A 22,230-nucleotide genomic window follows, 5' to 3' on the forward strand; every position below is an offset into this window, starting at 1 on the left:
AAACAAATGTACATGATCATTTTTAAGAGCATTAGTACTATAAATTGTCTTTTTGTCCCCCACGAAAACCTTACCACAAATGATCTTTTTTAATGAAAAAAAGACCATGCAATTTTCTATCCTAATTTTACTTAAATTATAATAAAATATAGCACTGAATCAACTTCAATTTGAACAACTTATGAACACTTTCAACTTATGAACAAGCGTTTGGAACCTAACTAGTTTGTAAGTAGGGGAGTGTCTGTAACAGTATATATGGACAAAATATAATTAACATCAGTCTGATTCACATATTTTTTTTAAACCTTACGTTAATGATTTCCACACTTGTGTCATCACAAGCAAGTTACATTTTGTCGCAGTAAGCAAATAAAACAATTAAAAAAGCCTACCTGATCAAATCTTGTTGGCCTGTGTACATACACAAAAAAAAGATTTATTGCAGGGTAAAGTCTATCCGGCTCATAAAGTCAAGGTGATAGTTAAACCTGAAAAAGAAGCACAAGTAGAAGCACCACAATGGACACCCAATGGATTTTCTTATTTCTTGCTATTCTGGCGACTGCTAAAACAGAGGAGCGTGAGTAACTTCATCGACAAACTATTTGGGTTGTTTGTGTTTCTGTTATGACTTTTGATTTGAAAGTAAAAAACATACATTTTGCGTGTTTGCCATAATCATGTTTAAAACTAAAGTAATTGTAAGCATAATCTTAATACAATATTAGAAAAAAATAGATTTTTGTTGTGTGTATGATCACTCTTACGGGAAAAAGGTCAATGAAAAAAGTAAAAATGAATAATATTTATATCAAGCAAATAGGGTGAAAGCTGATGAAATGAACTGTATTTAAACCGGAATATTTCTCAGGAGAGAATTAAAATAACTTGAAAATTTTAACATCAACGAAAAATTGCAGGAGTAAATACAATTTTCTTGTAAATACTAATGTTTTGTCTAAAAGCATGACTTTTTCTTTAAAAAATGAAACGTTGGACTCAAAAAGGAGAGGAAGCACAAGTACTAAGTTGCGCAACCTGGAACTCTCTCAAAGCTTTTCCATTGGCTTATAAAAGTAGCAAATAGTTTTATACCTTTGAAGGGGTCAAACGGGCAGAAAATGTACTGTGTGGATATCTGACTTCAATTTAAAAAAAACTGTTAAAAAGGTTTTGCATCTTTGTTTCTGTATTCAAAACAAGGAAATGAAAATAAACTAGAAAATATATATTTTTTATTCTACAGTGTTTTTCTATCATATTATTTATACTCTCTAAAAACACATATTGTGCATTTTTACCATTAGGAATGTTCTAAAATACAACTTTTTTCCTTCAAATTAAATTCAATAATTGTTTTATTCATTAATTTTCCATCCAGCCTGTCCTCACAAGGGCTTCTGGGGTGCTGGAGCCTATCCCAGCCAACAATGGGCACCAGGTTAGGGACACCTACAATTGGTGGTTAGCAGACCCTCTTTTAAGTTAAAAAAAATATGTATATATATGTATAAAAATTTTTTTTAAACAAACCTAACTTAAGAATACAAATAAATAAATAAAAAGATTTTGTTCTCCATGAATAAAAAAAAGAAACATGTTTTTCTCTTAAAATAGAAATAGACATTTTTCCCCCTGTAACCTAAATTTTGAATCCAAACAAGTTACCCTTTTTACCCAAAATAATGAGAATAAATGATTCTAAGCTACTCGCCACTTTCAGTTTGTAGCGCCCGTGAAACCGTGGAGGTGGTCGAGAACAACGCCGTGGGGGACCTGGTGGAGACCATCATCTTGGCGGAGGGCGTCACAGCCTCTCTGATCGAGCCTACCGGCTCTTTCATTCTGATTGGCGATCGGCTACTAGCCAATGAGGTTCTGGACTTTGAGGTAAGGTCCCACTTGACGGGACAAAGTGGGCTTCCATCTCAACTTTTTTTGCCTTTCTTTACAGACCAGCCAAACACATGTGGTCCGTGTTCGTTGCGGTAAGGATGACCCTAATATCTCACCGGTAAGATGTCATTATCACTTGTCAAATACAAATGAAAATAATGATATTTAATATGCAGACTGTATAATGTAAAGTCATATTTTATGGCTGCAGTTGAAAGCAGAAATGTACAGTAAATATGTTGTATAAAGACATGTATGTTCCCTCTAACTTTGGAAATAATTTTAGTTTATAGTTTTAGGTGAATTAAGATCACCAAAACGATTATTTATTTATTACCTATTTCTTGATTATTTATTTTATTATTAATATGTCCATTTTTTGGTTATTTTTGCACTTCTCTACTTATGTTTTTAGCTACTTATGTTGAATTATGTTGACTACTTATTTATTTTTTAAATCTTTATTGACTAATTGTTATTAGTTATTGATTATATATTTGTCGTGGTGAAGCTCTATATCTTATTATACTTGTATAATGACAATGAAAGCATTCAATTCAATATGCTGAAGGCCAGAAAATTGTGCGAAAGTTTTATGAAATAATTTAATTAATTTCTAAAGTATTTGCTGCCTTTAAACTGCCTGACTGAAAACTTTTTTCAGGTCTTCCATTTCGGTTTTGTGGCAAACTGACATCAGTCCAAAGATTCAGACCACTTCTAAATTTGACATCATTAACATTTTGGCAATATGCATCGGGTCATTAACCATTTGGAAGACTTAATCTTCCAAAGAAAAGCATATATTTTATATAGCATTTGCATCTTCTAGTTTCCATTGTACCGAACTGTACATAAAGTAAAGATACGAGATTTGTGGATATCCCATAAATAGCGTGTGGTTGAAAACATTTGTTGAAAATAAGTTAATCACTTTTATTTTTTTTTCAGCTAAGCCGTGTCATCGTAGTGATTGTGCTGAATGTGAACGACAACCCCCCTGTCTTTGACAAGAACACTTACCAGATTGGCGTAAACGAAGTAAGAACTTCCAAAAATCTTATCGGAAAACTAACGCTGACTAAATCGCTATTTGCAATTTTAGCTGCTACGAGAGGGGACGCTTCTTGATACATTTCCTGCCACGGACCGCGATCCCGACACTACCCTTTACTACACTCTGACATCAGCAACGGTGCATTCTTTTAGTCTCCAGTCAATTAACTGATTACTTCGTCTAAACCTATTTTTCTTTTTAGGATTACTTCAGACTGCAGTCATCGGAAAACCCACAATTGGTCATCAACAACATTATGGACTATGACAAGGTCCAAAACGTTCAGCTGGTCTTGCGGGCTCAAGTGAGGACATTTCACAGTTTTCAATTTCACTTTTAGGTGCAGACTATCTTCCCAAAATAATTTTGGTGGGTTCATTATGAACGAAATACTGCTGTTCAATGTAAATAGACGGTTGCAGAGAATTGCCACCACTCACCAGCTAAATATTTGGGGGTACTACCAGTTTGGCATAGACTGGTTTAAACATAATTGACTGAAAAACAGTTGGAGTAATGAACAGTAAGGCATGGATGTCCAAACCAGTCCTCAATGGCCGCAATGGGTGCAGATTTTCACCAATCCAGTGTTTTGAAACTGTAATCACTTAATGGCAGTACAGTTCTGCTGGTTCCAGAAGAATCCTTATTGGTTGATTAGTTGAAACAAAAACCTGCACCCCCTGCAGCCCTTTGTGCTATAGTTTGGACACCCCTGCAGTAAGGCCTTCTCCGTGTAGACCAGGGGTCTCAAAGGGTGGTAGTGGCAGGTACAGCTTTTGATTCAAACCAAACAAGAGGACACCTTTCACAATGGTAATCGGTCAATTGCAGTCAGGTGCTAATTGTTTTAGAAGACGCCTCATTGGTTAAACGGATCGTAGGAACAAAGACCAGGACCTTCGGAAATCAGTTTAAGACCTCTGGTGTTGACTATTGGGTATAAATGACAAAAATTAGGATTAAGGGGTACACTGTTCTTCTTCAGTTGGGAAACCCTAGCTATCCATCACTCGATGCATAAGATTTAAAAAAAAAAATCTCTGATGAGCACTGAAAAATGGTGTTTCTTAGTAACTCTGTGGTGCCCCACACCAAATAGCCTACAGTGCAGTACATAGCAGTATAATCTCGAGGGTTGGTGTGTCAATGGAGTTTAAGATAACGATGGTAGGTAAAGAACAAGAGTTGGTTATTCTGACCTGGAAGTGCCTCCACCGAATTGTGTTTTCTTTATTCCCAAAAGGACACGCCATTGTCAGGTTCAGATGGTGAGGTGTCATTCACCGGCACTGCCACCATTGAAGTCACTGTCCTCGACGTGGACAACAGACCGCCATGGTTCATTCCCTGCAAGAAATACGAAGTAGCTGGCGCAGTCATCTGCCAGAACACTGGATATAGTAGCATGGTCAAACTCAACGAAATGCAGGTGAATAATCTTCAGTAAGATTCCATTTCTTCTGGTAACCAAAGTGACGAATCGTCTTGGTCGATGTTTGCCAACGTAGCCTCAGACTTGCTTTAAATTTGTTTTTACTTCTGGACATGAAGTTCTGAATTTAACTGTACGTTCACTTCTAATTTGATTTCCACTTTATACCAGACAGAGCCTTTGACGCTGACACCATTTCCACTTCACGCCATTGACGGAGACGTTGGGATCAATGAAGCCATAAAATATTCCTTCCTGGGGGGTAAATTGACTCCATTCTAAATTAGTTTCCTTCGTATCCTATGTGATGCCCTGGGCTTAACTCACCGTTGTCTGTAGCAGGAAACGAGGACGGCCTGTTCCAAATCAACGAAAACACTGGCGACATCAACGTTCTAAGAGCAGTCGACGTGTTAGGAAACATCAGCCTGACAATTCTGGTGAATTCCTTTAACTCTGTTTAGAAATAAATGTTAATTAAAAAAAACTGTCAACAATTTAAATTAGTCAAGACTTGCATCTCAGAAATTGACCCCCTTTGTTCGTGTCTTGTAGGCTGCCCAAACACCGACCAGTTCTCAGTTTGCTACCACTAGCCTCACGATTAGTGTTGTAGTACAAAGCAACCATAAACCAAAATTTGAGAGGCCTAGTTACCAGAGCGTGGTCTCGTCGGTGGGTGCAATGGCTACAGACCCAGACAACGATGATGAGCCACTTCAGATTGTGGCCTTAGACGAGGATTACGCCAGCATGGAGGTAAAACAATTATTTTGGATTTTCTAAATCCAAATCACTTGTATGGGCTGCGCAAGACGATCCGAAACTAACTCCAAATATTCTTCCACCAGGGTAAAAACCCTCACATTGTCTATCGAATCATCGGTAGCAACGACTTCTCCATCATTCAAGGTTACCTTTTCATGACTAAAGACCTCCCGGATGACACGTTATCTCTGCAAGTGGGTTAATCAACTAGAGCCAAGTCAGACAGCAAGTCAACCAATCCTTTGGCTAAACTCAGATTTTACTCCACAGGTGGAGGCAGAGGACACATCCAATAAAGAGAAGGCAACAGCAGAGCTCTCTGTGAAGGTGAAAATGGGTAAGGCAAAAAAGCTCTCACACAGAATTTTAAGTACTAAACTTGACATGATATCCACGTAACTTAATTTGACGTACAAATTGTTTTAACGTAGTTAAAAACCACCATTTTCAAATGTCACGTTCATTAAAAACAATCAATATGCAAAATGAAATCCCCATAGGCCACTTACTGAAGTACCTTGTCATTTCTACTTAAGAAAAAGGTTTTAGTTGTAAACTGAACATGTAAACCAATCTTGCAACGAACATTAATATTTCAATTTTTCTCTAATAGTTATGACATGACCAACATCAAAAACGTTGAATTGCTTCTCCGTCCAAAGCCTTGCTTAAGTTCATGGTCTCCTTTAAAGAGCTGCCAGAAATTGCTGGCTTTGATTGATGGAAAGAATAGTTGTACGTCAAACCTTTTAGCACCAAAATATATTAAACCCATGTAAGTGTGAGTTGAGCTTTTACCGAACAAAATGTCACTTATATTTACTTTCCTTTTCAACTGGGGAATTAACTTCCTGAAGATGAGATGTCGGTGTAAAACCCCCAGTACATTTAACACTGACCTTAAACCTTTTTAACTGAATAGAACAGATGTTTTTCCTAATGGAGATTTTTTTTACCCATTCATTTAATTATAGTTCACACCATTTATTGCCTCTGGAAAACATTGAGTATGAATGGTACTAAACCAATAAACCTGCCCTACCTTGCCTTATCAATGCCACCTATCTGTTTCGTGGCATTAATCCCATTTGGGGTGGAATATGAGCTAGCATTCCGTGGGTCAGAAAAATCTGATGAACTCAGACATCACAAAGTGTCTTCAAGTCAAATACTTGAAGAGAAATTATCAGTTCTTTCTTCAGAGTACATAGTCAAGACTGACTCTGGGAACTTACTTTGGTACGGTTATGGGCCAATTGAAAGATCAAGAGTCTCTGTGGACTATTATAACGTTGCTGCCAATATAAGAGAATGAGTGCGGGATGGAGTGAGTCGATGAAGGAAGCAACAGTGAAGGGATGGATTCTTAGGATGGAATTAAAAGCAGCTTTGTTGTATGCGTTGGAGATAGTAGCAATGAAGAAAACGGGAGACGAAGCTAAGAGCAGTAAAGTTGCTGGTATTTACTTGGAGTGATGAAGATGAAAAGGAAAAGGATCAGGAATAATCTCATTAGATGGCCAGCACAGGGGAATGAAACTAGTAGAGAGCACAATACACAAAAGAAATACAGGACCCAGGGACAAGCTAGTGGAGTTTGAAAAATTGTTAGATTCTTCTATTAAGAAAAGAAGATATGGAACAAGTAGAGGACTCAAAGAAGGCAGAGTACATTCCTTTGGAATAGACATACGTGGGAGGAGACCCGTGGTACTCGCTGTTTGATCATCAGTCGTTAGCAGAGCCTCCAGCAAAGAGCAAGACTAACTTATGATTCTGGGACAAAGGTGAACCCTCTACCCTAAGCTTCACATCTGCTCTCCTCTCAGGTCAAACCACCACGGCTTTACCATTGAGCACCACCGAGAGTGTGACCAGCTTCCCAACCACTGACGGCAGAACTACGGCTGAAGCCACCAGTGACCCTGCTACCACCGCAGAGATCAGAACCACTGAACCAACAAAGTCCACCACCAACCCCACTACTGAGAGCAGCACCTCAACTGTGATCCCCACAATCAGCGAAAGTGTCACTTCGGCCACAACTGAATCGTGGATGACCTCAATGTTCACTGACAGTCCCACCAGCACTGCAGAACCTGACACAGGTGGTGATTGGCTTTGTCTTGCTCATTGCCATCTGGCTAGTCAGAGAGGTTTGCCCTCTGTGTGACTACAAGTACTTCATTCACCAGACTTCCATGTTAGATAGAGTGGGTCAGAAAACTATCTCTCCAAAAATCTACAGAAAGTGATCGATTGAAGAGAATACAAAGCACCACACAATTTCTCCATCTTCTAGTTACAGATTAAAGTTCACATATCTTATTTGATCCTAAATAAATTAACTATAAAAATTCATTTTCCAACACCGTGCAACCATAATGTTGTAGGTCGGTGAAGGTTCAACTCAACTTTGTAGATTTGTAACAATTATTATTGACTTCATGTTTGTTTCTTCCAGAGAAAGTGCCTATTCCACCGGGCACTTTTGGACCAATGGACATGGCGGCACTCGGTGCGACTCTGGGCGTTCTTCTCTTCATTTGCGTGGTGGTCATCGGAGTGCTCGCTTGTCGCCTCCAGAAGGGAAAAGCAGACTGGGAAAAGATCCATGAAGCTAGCATTTTTCGAAGCTCCGTGAGTGTCTCTTAAACTATGCTTGACTTGGTTTTGTAGTAGGGAAAAATCTGACTTTGACAGGCAGTGTTATAAAAGATATTTCCATCTTGTTTGTCCAAAATTCACCTAAGTGTACCACTTGAAATGGCTTTGTCTTTACAGCTGGGCCAGGATTTAGGTGGTGAGAAGCAGGGCATCCAGTACACTAATGAAGCTTTCCAGCATGACGATGATGATGACAGCGTAGGTCCCGGAAGCCCATATGTCACCAAAGTGGAAGAGGGGCCTTCGGACAATTTGGTCTTCAAGTCCAACGTGACGGCATTGGGCTCTCTCCTGGAAGGTGATGATATTAGCCAAACCAGTTCCGACAAGGACAAGGAGGTGAAGCCCATCCTGACCAAAGAGCGGCGTTTGGAGGAAGGCTACAAGGCTGTTTGGTTCAAGAAAGACATTGACCCAAATGCCAAGGAGGAGGTGGTCATCATTCCCGACAGGAGAGAAGTCGATAGCGAGGATGAAGATGAAGACGGACCCGCTAAACCCTCAAAAGTGGCCTTTACTGAATCTGACATGGACAGTGGACTAGGAGTGAAGTTGGAGGAAGCAGCAGAGGATTCAGATGGTGATAACAACTTGAAGTTCAACCTCTGAGGAGGCATTGTTGGAAGTCATAAAACTGGGTGAGTTTGCCTTATCGCACAAACAGAACTATCAATGAGCTACGCCTAAAGTTAGGTAATTGTCATCGGATCGTCATTTTAACAGCTTCCAGGTGAAAAGATTACATGATCAAAAAACAGTGCACATGGATTTGTTATGGTTTGTTATTGTAAATTTGAGGTTGCAAAGTTCACTGTCGTAAAAACAAATTAAGGGTTGACAAGACCAATCATTTACAGTGATACAGTCGATGGCTACAATATAGTCAAAGATAAAAGTACATTTGAGGGGTTTAGCTCGTGTAATGTGCCATACGAATCAAATTGTTGAATGAATACAGAATGATTATGTCGTTAGTAATTAAATATGAACAGATGCTGGTACACTGAGTATGTTAAATCTAAGTATATAGAGTTTATCTTTACAAGTTGTTTAGTTTACAATGAAATAATATTATACAATGAGCCTTGCAAGTACAACTAATGAGTCACATGTACAGGTATAGCATTTTTGTATCTAAATGGCCAGAAATACTGCATGTAACAAATGTGTGGAGTTTTTATCATTTTTACATGACACTAATTCCATGTCAAAATATTCTATCGATTGCCAAAGTAAACAACCAGATTAAGGTTCACAGTTAAAGTATGTATGGATATAAAATTACGATGTTTGCGGATGATTTGAGAAAATTTCTGTAATATATAAATTACAACAATATGAAAAGGTGTGCTTACGCTTTAGTCTTTTGCAGAGGTTGTTACTTTACCACAATCTTAATAATAAAATATCATATCAGTAGAAAACAATCTGGCAATGTCACAGTAAATAGGAATTTAGTTTTTGATTCAATTGTTATGAATAACTTTGATTTTTTAAAATCGTAAATATTTGAAATTAAGTAAACAAATAAATTTGTATGTATCAATACAATTGTTTAATTAGTTTACATGTAAATATCTGGAGTTTCTAAGGACTACCTATAAGTGAATGTTTCTCAGTTATGTCTAAATAAAACAGACATATATGTAATATCTGAAATTACAAGAAACATTTTGTTTCCGAGCTGCCTGATGGAGTAGACTGTAAAGGTTCACTCGCCTGACTTTGGTGCGGTTAGGCGTGGATTCAATTCCCGCTGTTGGTGGTATGATTCTGAGTGTGCATAGTTGTTTGTTTCCTACAGCTGACTGGTGACCAATCTAGGGAGTAGTCTGCCTTTTGACGAAGTCAGCTGGGATAGGCTCCGGCAACCTCCGCAAACCTTACGAGGATCCGAGGTATGGAAGATGAATGAATGAGTTAATGTTATTAAAGGTTAGCTGCTGCAGTAAAACCCTATTTGTCAAAATCAAAGCAAAGGTGATTATTCTTACCATCATGACTTTATGGTGTATTCCCATTCTTATTTAAAAAAGAGAAAACATACAAAAAGTACTGCATTTTAGTTTTCTTTTACAATGGCAGAATAGACAACTTTCAGCTACCTTTACCTCTACAGACAGACTAGTGGTACTACTACAACCCCAAAAAAACTTGACAGTGCAATGTTTTAACGATTGAGTGTGCTTTATATAAGTAAAAAAAAGATCAAATAGAAATTATACATCTCATATTAGAAACGATAAAAATCAAGCCATCTGTACAAGCGCAAATTGTAAAACCATCAGAAGAATTTAAAGAGTTTGGTGATACACAAAGGCGATAATCTGCAGTACTAAAATAACAATCAAAAGTTGAGACAAAAATCCTGAAGCATTGATATGATTTTTGCACTTGGTACCTTTTGGTTCAACATTAAATGAAAGTGATAACATCCAGAGTGACGTGTGGTCATCAGGTGTTCATCTAAATGGGTGCATTTTAGGATATTTTAAAAGACTCTGTTAAACATCATGACAAAAAAAGTTGTGTACATTTTATCCGTTCATTTTGACTTTTCAGTTCGCCAATTATTACCTCGCCGTAACAGAGAGGCAGCAGCGTAGAGTGACTGACTACGTCTCCGGGGTAGAAGTTGCCTCCATGACAACTGCAAGATTGCGCTGAGCAACAATAGTGTTGTAGACTTCGTCCGTGTTGGCCATAGCTCCGAACACCATCGACTGAAGAATCAAACAAAAAGACAAGAAATATTTATTAAGAAGCAAATTTAGGCAATAAATGTGAGGTCATCAAAAATAGTCTATAATACAGTGAGAAATTTTTTTTGATCATGAATACATTTATAATATTTTAATAATTACCCTTAGTGCTTATTTAACAGAATGCATTTGAAAATTGTTTTAATGAATAGTTTGACCTATTTATATTCATACTGATGCTTTTAAATACTTCGTCATTTTACCCGCTTTACTAACAGTTTATGAATTATTATTAATTGGCTTATTAACAGAAAATAATGATATTTATCATATACAATAATCATAAATGAAAATTTAAAAAATAGACAGTGTAAGTATATTTGTTTTGCACATTTAAGAATAAAATTAAACTAAACTTTAGATAATTTATGATAATACTATTTCGAATTAATAGTAAATTTTGATTTCATCTTGAACCATTTTTCTTTAAATGCCTTTCATTATTTGGATTAATATCAATGGCACTGGATGAATGAAAGGAAAAAAGGAAGTGCGGCTTTTAGGGGAAATTGACATAATAAAGGCAGCAACTAACGTATATGCTTAATTGGCAGACCATACATTGTCCAAACATGCACGAGCACTTTTCACCTTCTGAGTAGATGGCGTCGTTATGGATATGCCCATCCCAAATCCAGGTAACTTGGACAAGGCGTTGTACTGCAAGATGATAAAGATGCATTGAAATAATATTCTTTCGTAAGAAAAAATGAGTAGAAGAAGAGCCAGCACCATCTGAATGTTTTTGATTTCCACCAGTCTGATGACTTTGTCCCTTTTGGAGGAAGATGAGCGAGAACACTCGAAGCACAAATAGCTGAGAACGAGAGGGGTAAAAAGGTCACTTTGCCGCGCCACACTGGTGTGTCATGAGCAATGGTCAAGTGTGCCGCGGGAAATTTCAAGAAGTCGTACAATGTAATATCCAATGAGAAAAATGAATATGCATATAACGAGATTAAAATTGAACTATCATTTGAAGCGGAAGTTGTTCAGGGTCTGCAGAAATCAACTTTTGGTGACATTAGGTCAATCTAAAAAAAATCAGATTTCGGAATAATTTTGGAGGTTTCTGAGATTCCTGCCGATAAAACTTCGATGAGAATGACTATTGTTAATAGAGGCGACATAGTTTTAAATAAAAAAATCTTCAGATGGTGGTGTCCGTTGAGATTTTCAATGCAAAAGGTGTGCTGCAGCTCAAAAAGGGTTGGGAAACACTGCACTAGAAATCGAGCAATATGGGATTTTCAGGACCGATACCAAATATAATAACTGATATTTAGAACCAATACTGATTTGGGGAAAAAGTGTAAAAATATGTGTGAGATGGGAGAGGCGTGGCTGCATCTGATGTTAAATAACCCCGTTTTAAATGGATTTCTTTATATTGGAATTAAGAAAATTAATATTTTTTAAAAAAGGCCAATACCAATATATGTCAAATGTCCAAATATCGGCGCCGATAACCAGTCAAACTATAATGTTCATCAAAGCATGTACGACATACTTAGTAGTGACGTAGAGAACGCCGTTCCGGATGTAGTCAGCTGGCGTCTTTTTGTCACGGTTGAGGAGGCAACAGTGCCAGCCATTCATGCACACTACACAACAAATAACATTTTATCCAGGCTGTAATACCACAAAAATGAAGGTTTCCATTCAGTTTACCTGGCAGGGGGCATTCACTCTCAGGTAGGTTGAAGACTTTGTGGAATGTGCCTCGCTTGGTGCTGTAGTTTCGAATTGTTCCACCATCCTCGACTCCATTAAGCAACTGAATTGCAAACAGATAATGTAAACAATATTGTGTGACAAAGCCAGAGGATTTATGTCAACTAACGTATTATCTGGACTATAAGTCGCACTGGTCACACTTTGGTTGGGCCTATGACTGATACTCAAGTGCGATTTAAGTACGTCTTTTTTCACCACCCAACAACTTATTTTGTCTTTAGGCTATATTTATTTAAAAAAACTGTTAATATGTTACTTGATCTGGGGATTATTTTGTTTGATTTTCTCTATTTTACCATTACCTTGACCTATAAATGTTTGAGCTGTTTCTGACAAATTAAAAAAAACTGCCCCCTTTAAAATGCAACTTGTACTCCATTGCGACTAATATTTTCTTGTCTTTCTTTAAATACTGCAATTACGATTCAAGAGATAGTAATGAGTGAGTGAGGAGGTGTCTTTTCAAAACATTCTTCAACTTTGGGATATTATGCATAGGTATGGGAGGTCTCCTTCTGCCGCTTAAACTACTGGTAACTAGCATGGATAAATGATAGACAATTCAATCATGACAGAAGAATGAAAAAAACATTTACGTGAACAACAGTTTTTCTTTCATATGCCTATAACTGTAACATTTAATAAGTACACTTCCTGATAATTGGACTTGTATTTTTGTATTGGCATGAAAACATGTAGTATGGTGGAATGAATAGTATTTCAGTTTTTCAATTATCGCGGCCATGTCTGGTCTACATTATCTGCATAATTCGAGGGATTACTGTAATCACTATATCGGCTAAAATGGGCTCCTTTTTTTGTCATAACAGAAAGCAATTAGAAGCTGGACGGTTTACAAACCCTTCTGCTAGGTGATGAGTTAACTTGCTTCGTCATCTGGATATCTGTGGGCAGACTTGTCCAGATGATGTGCACCGTGTCATAACGCTGACGCAGTTTGGGGCAACTCTTGAAGATGAAATTGATGATGAAGAACTTGACGCCCACAAACACACCTGAGAGGAACAATAACATGTAAGTGTTCCGGTTGACTGACTTGCAATCGCTTGGTAATATTGTGCCATGTTTACTATATTACGGTGAGTTATGCGACTCAGTTATCAACCCAATTTGTACCTTTAAAAAATATTGTGATGTAATTTCTAACTAGTGGTTAGTGTTCTGGTAGTTTAGTAGTTATGTTGGTGTTCCAGGAAGCAACAGAAGAGTGAAATGAATACAAAATAATATCATACCAATGATGAATCCGCATAGTTGGTAAGGAAGTAGGCAGGAAGCAATGAAGGACACCCACAGAGCCACATAGAGTTTCTTTGTCAACTGAGGCTCCACCCACATGAAGAGGCTACATGCAAAAGTCAATTGAAACATGAATTTGAAGGAAAAGAACAATCGAACAGACAATCTTACTTCTTTATCTTCTCCAGGATGTCGGCCATCTTGCCAAAGACATTCTGTCAAGGAGAAGAGCAAACACTATTAGTCCGTTTCTGTATTGAACGCTAGTTGCCAGAACACAAAGATGGTAGTGAAGCCACCTGAGCTCTCTGGGCCACGTGCACAACTAGCTGGAACTTCTTTGACATTGTCAGTTCTTCTCTGGGAGGCTCCTGTACAAGATGGAGAATGGGAACATCTGTAATTCTTCTCGTCACATTCACACACACTAACAAACACAACCTATGTACAAAATTAGACCCATATAATTGCACAAATATACAATCAAACATGCAACCAAATATACTGTATTCTACCACCTACGCTTACACTACACACATATTTTTTATTTTAAGTAAAGTAAGGCTTTTTTAAAAATATATCACCATGTATAATATGGCTTTGTTTTTAAAATGACCATTTATAATAAGGCTCTTTTTTAAGACCTTTCTATATATTTGTAGTCAAGACCTTCCAATAATGAACAAAATAAAGTGTGACTGATTTGTGATATAGAGGTTAACTCGCGTGATTCACATGTGAGAGGCTGGGGTTCGATTCCCAGATGGGAAACATTTTCCCTTAGTTGTTTCTATAAAGTTGTAGTCAAGACTTTCCATTAATGACAAAAGAAAGTGTGGCCAAATTGTGGCGTAGAGGTTAAGTCACTTGACTCCAATGTGGGAGACCTGGGTTCAAATCCCGGTTGGGACACATTTTCATTTAGTTGTTTCTGTGTTCTTGCAATCAAGACACTCAAATGATTACAAAGGAAACTGTAGCTACTTGGTGGCGTAGTGGTTAACTCACTGGAATCCTGTCTGGGAGTCTGGGAGACCTGGGTTCGATTCCCGGTTGGGACACTTTTTCACTTAATTGTTTCCATGGACTTCTTGTCAAGACACAAATGATTACTAAGAAAAGTGTAGCCACTTGGTGGCGCAGAGGTTAGTGCACTGGACTCCCACCTGGGAGACCTGGGTTCGCTTCCCGCTGTCGCCCTTTGGTTGATCACTACACCATGTAGGTCAGTAAATGGAATAAGAAGAAAAAGAAAGAAAAATCTTTTTAATTTATATTAAACACTTAGTCATACTTTTCAGCAAAAGGTTATATTCCGAACTGCCTTCGGCAGTTCGGAAGACAGTTGAAGGACCTGTATGTGCGAAAGGCGTTCTCGGGTCGGCCTTCGGCCGACCCTCGACCGCTTGCTTGGTCAGTGAACCGCCGACACCGGGAAGCGAACTCACGTTCTCTCGGTGCAAAGGCGAGTGTGCAACCCACTACACCAACTCGTGCCCCACTAATACATGGGTGTTGAAACGTTTTATCCAAGGAAATGGGGTGAAACACTTAGTCATTTTTTTCACAAAATGATTCAGCCACTACTGAAGACTTATACACTTAAACACTTAGGCATTAGAACTTATTCTTTTAACTGAATAATATTGGGAAAATCTTTGCCTGCACTGGGATTTGAACCCAGGACCACAGGGGTGGTAGACTGATGACTTATCCACTGGGCCACCACCCGGTGAGAGAAAGTGGTAGTACTTATACTTTTACCTCTTTCATTTATCTGAAACACTTAATCATTTTTTTGACTAAATGTTTCATCCACCACTGAATACTTATTCAGTTAAACACTTAGACATTAATACTTATTCTTTTAACTGAATAATATTTGGAAAATCTTTGCCTGCACTGGGATTTGAACCCAGGACCACAGGGGTGGTAGACTGATGACTTATCCACTGGGCCACCACCCGGTGAGAGAAAGTGGTAGTACTTATACTTTTACCTCTTTCATTTATCTGAAACACTTAATCATTTTTTTGACTAAATGTTTCATCCACCACTGAATACTTATTCAGTTAAACACTTAGACATTAATACTTATTCTTTTAACTGAATAATATTTGGAAAATCTTTGCCTGCACTGGGATTTGAACCCAGGACTACAGGGGTGGTAGACTGATGACTTAGCCACTGGGCCACTACCCTGTGAGAGAAAGTAGTAATACTTATGCTTTTATCTCATTCATTTACCTGAATAATATTTGGAAAATCTTTGCAGGCACTGGGATTTGAACCAAGGACCACAGAGGTGAAAGGCTGATGACTTAGCCACTGGGCCACTACCCTGTGAGAGAAGGTAGTAATACTTATACTTTTATCTTATTCCTTTACCTGAATAATATTGGGAAAATATTTGCATGTTCTAGGATTCGAACCAATGACCATAGATGTGGAGGACTGAAGACTTATCCACTGGGCCACCCCACCATGAGAGCATGGAATAGTACTTATACTTTTGTCTCTTTCATTTACTTGAATGATATTGGGAAAACTTTGCAAGCACTAGGATTTGAACCCAAGACCAGTGAAGTGGGATACTGATGACTTATCCACTGGGCCACCACTCCACAGAATGAGATAGTAGTATTTGTTGTATGTGTTGTTTGTTGTACCTGAATGATATTGGGAAAAACATAGCAAGCACTAGGATTTGAACCCAAGACCAAAGAAGTGGGATACTGATGACTTATCCACTGGGCCACCACTCCTCAGAACAAGATAGTAGTATTTGTTGTTTTGCCTCTTTTCACTCCCAGATCCCACTTATGTACTTTATGGTACCTTTCAGTGGGAAAAGTCAGGTAAGCAGAGAAAACCAGGATTTGAACCCAGGTCCACAGAGGTGGGAGGCCAATGACTTATTCACTGGACCACAGGCTCCCAAAAGCAAGCAGTGGTATTTATTGTTTTGTTTGTGTGAAGTTGCTTAAAACAGGAGTCTTAATATAATGTGCATTTCTAAAGAACATCCTGTCTATAATCTCTGTCTTAATCTCAAGCTCTTCCATGATGTCTATAATATCTTCTCAACTCGCCTCAGTGTTCAACTGTTGTATTTTTCCATGATGCCTATAATCTCAGCTTCTGTACTTTTCCATGACATCATGCTGAAATTTAATAAAGGCATCCTTCACCTTGAAAAGAGAAGGGAGTACGACCGAGGGCGAGTTACCACCTCACGCCTCGACCTCTCTTCCTTAAAATATAACAGTCTCTGCCTCGTTTTTCCTTTGTGCACGGTTGGTAATTACATTGATCTGTTACTTCAGACCCAACAGTTTGTTACAACTATTAGTATAGTAAGGCTTTTTTTTCGTAAAAAAAAATGACATAGTATAGTAAGGCTTTTTTTCGTAAAAAAAATGACATAATATAGTAAGGCTTTTTTTCGTAAAAAAAAATGACAGTATAGTAAGGCTTTTTTTTTCGTGAAAAAATGACGTAGTATAGTAAGGCTTTTTTTCGTAAAAAAATGACATAGTATAGTAAGGCTTTTTTTCGTAAAAAAAAATGACTGTATAGTAAGGCTTTTTTTTCGTGAAAAAATGACGTAGTATAGTAAGGCTTTTTTTCGTAAAAAAATTACATAGTATAGTAAGGCTTTTTATCGCAGAAAACGACATAGTATAGTAAGGCTTTTTTATGCGAAAAAACGACATAGTATAGTAAGACTTTTTTAAGCGAAAAAACAACATAGTATAGTAAGGCTTTTTATCGCAGAAAACGACAGTATAGTAAGGCTTTTTTATGCGAAAAAACGACATAGTATAGTAAGGGTTTTTATTGCAGAAAACGACATAGTATAGTAAGGCTTTTTATCGCCAAAAAACAACAATTTTAAAACGACATAGTATAGTAAGGGTTTTTATTGCAGAAAACGACATAGTATAGTAAGGCTTTTTATCGCCAAAAAACAACAATTTTAAAACGACATAGTATAGTAAGGCTTTTTTATGCGAAAAAACGACATAGAATAGTAAGGCTTTTTTATGCGAAAAAACAACATAGTATAGTAAGGCTTTTTATCGCAGAAAACGACAGTATAGTAAGGCTTTTTTTATGCGAAAAAACGACATAGTATAGTAAGGCTTTTTATCGCCAAAAACGACATAGTATAGTAAGGCTTTTTATCGCCAAAAACGACATGGTATAGTAAGGCTTTTTGTCGTCGCCATAAACGACATAGTATAGTAAGGGACCACAGAGATGGCAGACTGATTACTTAACCACTGAGCCACCACCTTCTGAGAGTATATCTGGTAGTATCTGCAGTTTTACCTCTTTCATTTCCCTGAATAAGAGTGGGAAAATCTTTGCAAACACTAGGACTTGAACCCAAGACCAAAGAGGTGGAAGACTGATGACTGATCCACTGGGCCACCACTCTACAGGATTATGCAGTAGTATTTGTTGTTTTGTCTCTTTCCACTCCCAGATCATACTTAGTACTTTATGGTACCTTCAAGTGGGAAAAGTTAGGTAACCAGAGCAAAGCAAGATTTGAACCCAGGTCCACAGAGGTGGGAGGTCAATGACTTAGTTTGATGAGTGGTATTTATTGTTTTGCCTGTTACAACTACCGTGTTCTCTCGCTTCAGCTATCGCAGACTCAGAGCTTTGCAGATTTTTGGGAAAAATAATAATAATACAATTACATTGAAACAACATATTTTACAGTTTTTTTTTGTTATAACATGAATTTCACTCTCTCGATCCGTATTCTATATGGTGTACTGTATACAGGGGGGTAAAAAATGAAATAAAATAAAAATAAATATATATTTTTTTGGGAATTAAATTAAAATTAAGCATTTTTGAAGGGGAATCCCTACTTCGCGCAAATTCACTTATCACGGGTGGTCCCAGTCCCCATTAACCGCGATAACCGAGGGAACACTGTATATATGTAAACTCTCATCCATAACATACATTAATGCAGCTGCCCACACATAAATACATGTATGGTGAAAACATAGAAACTCACAATCTTCTTACCACAGGATCAGACACTTGTGGAACAATACACCACTGGATCCTCCAGCCCCTGAGATTGAACGATTGGAACACCATTGTGACATTGTTTTTTTTTTTGTTACATTGCTTTTTTTGTGATTGGCTGAGAGGAATGGGCGTGGTCTCACCTGGCAATGAGATAGTTCAAAGAGAGGCGGAGAACAGCCAGGAACAGGAACATGGAGATAGTCCAACCGCGCCACGTAGCGTACATGTAAATCTGCCAGCGACAAAAACGCAAACAAATGGCTAAGATTTAGCATTAAGCATGGAGATAGCGTTTAAGCTTCCAAATGTTAGGCTCACTGTAAAGGCGATGGCTGTGGTGTACACGGAGTACCAGCTGGACAGGGCCGAGAGGTCTTGCAGAAAGATTGTGATGGGTCTCAGTCCCTTTTCTGCAAAACATTGTGGGCTTAACAACACTGGGTGAAAGAAGTGGGAAACTAACATCATTTCAAAGCAGATGAATGAAAAGAGTCAAACGATTGGACGTCTATCATCGTCAATAGGACTCAAGAATCAAAGTTAAATAGGTGGAGCCGGGTGAAAAAAATCATTTTCAGTATTCCTGCTTTAATTCTTTAATATTTTCTGCTGATTCCCTAAAATGGACATTGACCAGGGTCAAAGTTCACATAAAGTTCTTAACCAGTTAGTGACGGGCAATGTGTTTTTCTCAGCATTCTTGCAAAACTGAGTAGAAAATTTGCAAAGTAAAAATGACTCACTGAACCGCCTCATGTTTTCTGTCAGCCTATGAAGGAGTGAAAATGGAATGATTATGAAATATTAAGAAAATGTATACAGTATTACTTTTCAAAATCCAAATGTCACCTTCTGGCACTAAGCTGCTCATCCGGCTCAGGCGTCTCCTCCTCCCGATGCAATTGAAAGTCATTAAAGTCGACACCCAAGTAGTGGAAAAGCAACTTTTGGGCGCGATTGTATGTATCCACTTTTCCAGTAGTGACATCATTAAGGGGTGGAGCTTTTGGAGTGACAAAGGATGATGCGTCAGATCTGAAAAAATGATTGACAATTTTTTTTTAAAAAATTCAATCCCTGATATAAGATAGCCAAAGCTACATTAAATTTGGTTGGCCTACACAGACCCACAAAAATGAAACTGTGATTAAAATAAATAGGAATAATTTTGGTTTGAAGCTGATTTTTCCAAGATCCCTGGCTTAAATGTATATTTATATGAAAATGTATTCCCTGGTCACATAAAATTTGGAAAACATGTATCATGAGTTTACTCACAAAATTCTCAAGAAGCCACATCAACGATACATGAAACTTTGGAACATCTATGAAAATTAAGCCTTTAAACTTGAAGCTAAGTTAACTTAGTAAAGTGGAGTTCGACATTTGTGGATCATCAGTATGAATAGCGAATGAAAGTTTGTAGAAGCAATATCCAAAAACACACGAGTCTTGTCATTTTTTGGGGTGAAATGGATGGGGATCTCTTTAAAATCAGTCTTGATCCTGACCTGCCATTTAAGATGTCATTTAGCTTTTTCTCCAGTTCAATGTTCTTGCAGCGCTCTTGATCCAGCTCCTGTCGCAGATCGTCCATGCCAGCCTCTTTCTCGCTTGTTTTCTTTAGCTCCTCCTCTGTAAAATGTAGTAATGTACAATATACAGCAGAAAAAATATATAAAAATCAATACTCACGCAAGAAGTATTTCTCTAACAAACCGATCTGGTCTTTCATTTCATTCAAATCAGTTTTAGGTTCATCCGAAGCAGCTGTAGAAGGTATTGCTGAAAAAAACTGAATTAACAAATAACACGTCAAGTCAAATCACCATGCAACAAAATTATTTGTGCAATTAAAAAAATACATGTCTGATGTTGGATTTAAAGCATGTTGGTCAAGTTCAGTATAAAATTGTCAAAAAGTTTGTATTTTTCAGTGGGATTGTGGGGAAAAAAATTCTATTTTTTCTTTGTTAATTAATTCCATATCAATTTTCTAAACTGATTACATTCATTTAAAAAAGGACATTCATTTTCTGAACCGCTTATCCTCACATGGGTTGCAAGTGGTGCTGGAAGCTATCCCAGCTAATTCCAGGCACCGGGCTGAGACACCCAGAATTGGTGTGCAGCCAATTGCAACCATTTAGGCTCAAACTCATACATAGCAGCAGTTTGTGTTCAACTAGCTTATGACCCTGCATGTTTTGGTGGAGGGATGGTGGAGGAACCCAGTAATATTTGTAGCCATGTGCAACAGGGATTATTAATCTTATGCCGCATTTTTGAAACATCACTAACATTAGCATAGTGAGTTGTGTGTTCCATTTGGCACCTCTTCGCTGCATTCTGTATCTGACGTGTCGGGCGACTCCCACTCTTCCACTATTCCATCCCGCTTGTGGCCCCAATGTCGAATTCGGCTGAGACGCTTCCGCATGGTGCAGCCGTGTGGAACAACTCTGCCAAGACCTCTCTGCTCACTGTCTGCTTGGATTTGAGCAACAGGGGGTCCTGAAAAAAAAAGTTTAACATTAGGACGGAACTAGACGGAAGAGACTCTTTATTAGGTGATCCAAAGAGTTATTTCCTGAGTCCACATTAATTGTGTGAATGTTGGCAGCATAAACTCTCCTATCAACTTGTGTTGCCTTCATTGAAAATACACTATATTAGTTTATTGGTCATTTTGGAATTAGGTAGGGTAGGTGTCCCCAACTCTGGTTCTCGAGGGACCCTATCAACCTACCCAGTCTTTTTGCCATATGTCCTAAGTTTGATAACGATTCTGATTTGATTAAGGTGTATGATGGAGGGAGACATCGAAAACAGACTGGATAGGGACTCGAGAGTTCGGCACCCCTGGCATGGTGGTTTCACAAGTGATAGTGATCTGCAACTAAGTGAACTTTTCACAGCATTTACAGATGAACAAAATTAGATGCCGTCAGCATCTGCTGTGGTGTATTTAATACACAAAAAAACTAAAGAACATGAGTTTTCACAACTATGTGGAAGAAATCACTGTTGGCTGTTTATTCCACAGACTAATATTTACACATTTCCGGAAACGGCAGTTCCAGAAACTTGTCTCTAATATGGCTCCAATACCCTCTTTAACATCTCTTTACACACAGAATAATTAATCAAAGATGAAGAAGCTACAATATCAGCTACATATGAATTGCCATGTATGAATATTGCTCCTCATATTTTGACCCTCAGTTAGAAAATAACAACTTTACACGCCATTCCACCCCTTAAAACAGTGTCAATAAAAAAACGGTACAAGTAAGTGTACCTAAAACTGTGCCCGCTGATGGTGGCTGATAGCCAATCACGTTGCTGCTCGCTCATAATGGACACACCTGGAGTGAAGAATGTTGGACAAAGCCAAACAAGTCGTTTCTTCGAAGCACACTTGTCTGCTTTAAATCTCAGGATCGGGCCTCCAAGTAGTCTCCCTGTCAACTAGGAGGTTTTCGATTCGGCTTTTCTTTGGGCGAAAGCTCGGTTGTGGCAAAAGTTTGGCGACGTGGAGACAAGAAAAAGACCAGTCTAACTAGTTTAGCTGTCAACCATCACGC

General features: G+C 38.1%; 2 protein-coding genes across 7 annotated transcripts; one reads left to right on the plus strand and one right to left on the minus strand.

Annotated features, from left to right (window-relative positions):
- Positions 1–505: 505 nt before the first annotated feature.
- LOC144215803 (cadherin-related family member 5-like) lies at positions 506–9,409 on the plus strand. 3 transcript variants are annotated; one of them, XM_077744953.1, is made up of 15 exons: positions 506–583; positions 1,727–1,893; positions 1,958–2,017; positions 2,851–2,940; positions 3,005–3,094; positions 3,159–3,260; positions 4,203–4,388; positions 4,563–4,653; positions 4,731–4,831; positions 4,947–5,150; positions 5,243–5,353; positions 5,430–5,496; positions 6,989–7,267; positions 7,624–7,799; positions 7,944–9,409. In XM_077744953.1, exons 1-15 carry the CDS (start codon positions 523–525, stop codon positions 8,433–8,435), a joined length of 2,277 nt encoding a protein of 758 aa, XP_077601079.1. In that variant the 5' UTR covers positions 506–522; the 3' UTR covers positions 8,436–9,409. The 3 variants fall into 3 exon arrangements, with proteins under 3 accessions (XP_077601079.1, XP_077601080.1, XP_077601081.1); XM_077744954.1 differs by having other exon boundaries at positions 4,734–4,831; XM_077744955.1 differs by lacking the exon at positions 6,989–7,267.
- Positions 8,556–22,228, minus strand: LOC144215804 (GRAM domain-containing protein 4-like). 4 transcript variants are annotated; one of them, XM_077744959.1, is made up of 19 exons: positions 21,945–22,228; positions 20,979–21,157; positions 20,363–20,438; positions 20,155–20,278; positions 19,493–19,678; positions 19,387–19,412; positions 18,962–19,053; positions 18,784–18,875; positions 18,627–18,686; positions 15,833–15,926; positions 13,885–13,956; positions 13,757–13,800; positions 13,582–13,691; positions 13,187–13,341; positions 12,260–12,365; positions 12,099–12,192; positions 11,321–11,405; positions 11,180–11,248; positions 8,556–10,549 (listed from the first exon to the last, which is right to left on the minus strand). In XM_077744959.1, exons 2-19 carry the CDS (start codon positions 21,081–21,083, stop codon positions 10,442–10,444), a joined length of 1,698 nt encoding a protein of 565 aa, XP_077601085.1. In that variant the 5' UTR covers positions 21,084–21,157; positions 21,945–22,228; the 3' UTR covers positions 8,556–10,441. The 4 variants fall into 4 exon arrangements, with proteins under 4 accessions (XP_077601085.1, XP_077601083.1, XP_077601082.1 ...); XM_077744957.1 differs by having other exon boundaries at positions 8,567–10,549; positions 20,339–20,438; positions 22,012–22,228; XM_077744956.1 differs by having other exon boundaries at positions 8,568–10,549; positions 20,339–20,438.
- Positions 22,229–22,230: the final 2 nt, after the last annotated feature.

This window comes from Stigmatopora nigra, chromosome 22 (genome assembly GCF_051989575.1).
Source record: "Stigmatopora nigra isolate UIUO_SnigA chromosome 22, RoL_Snig_1.1, whole genome shotgun sequence".
In the NCBI taxonomy this organism is placed as follows: Eukaryota; Metazoa; Chordata; class Actinopteri; order Syngnathiformes; family Syngnathidae; genus Stigmatopora; species Stigmatopora nigra.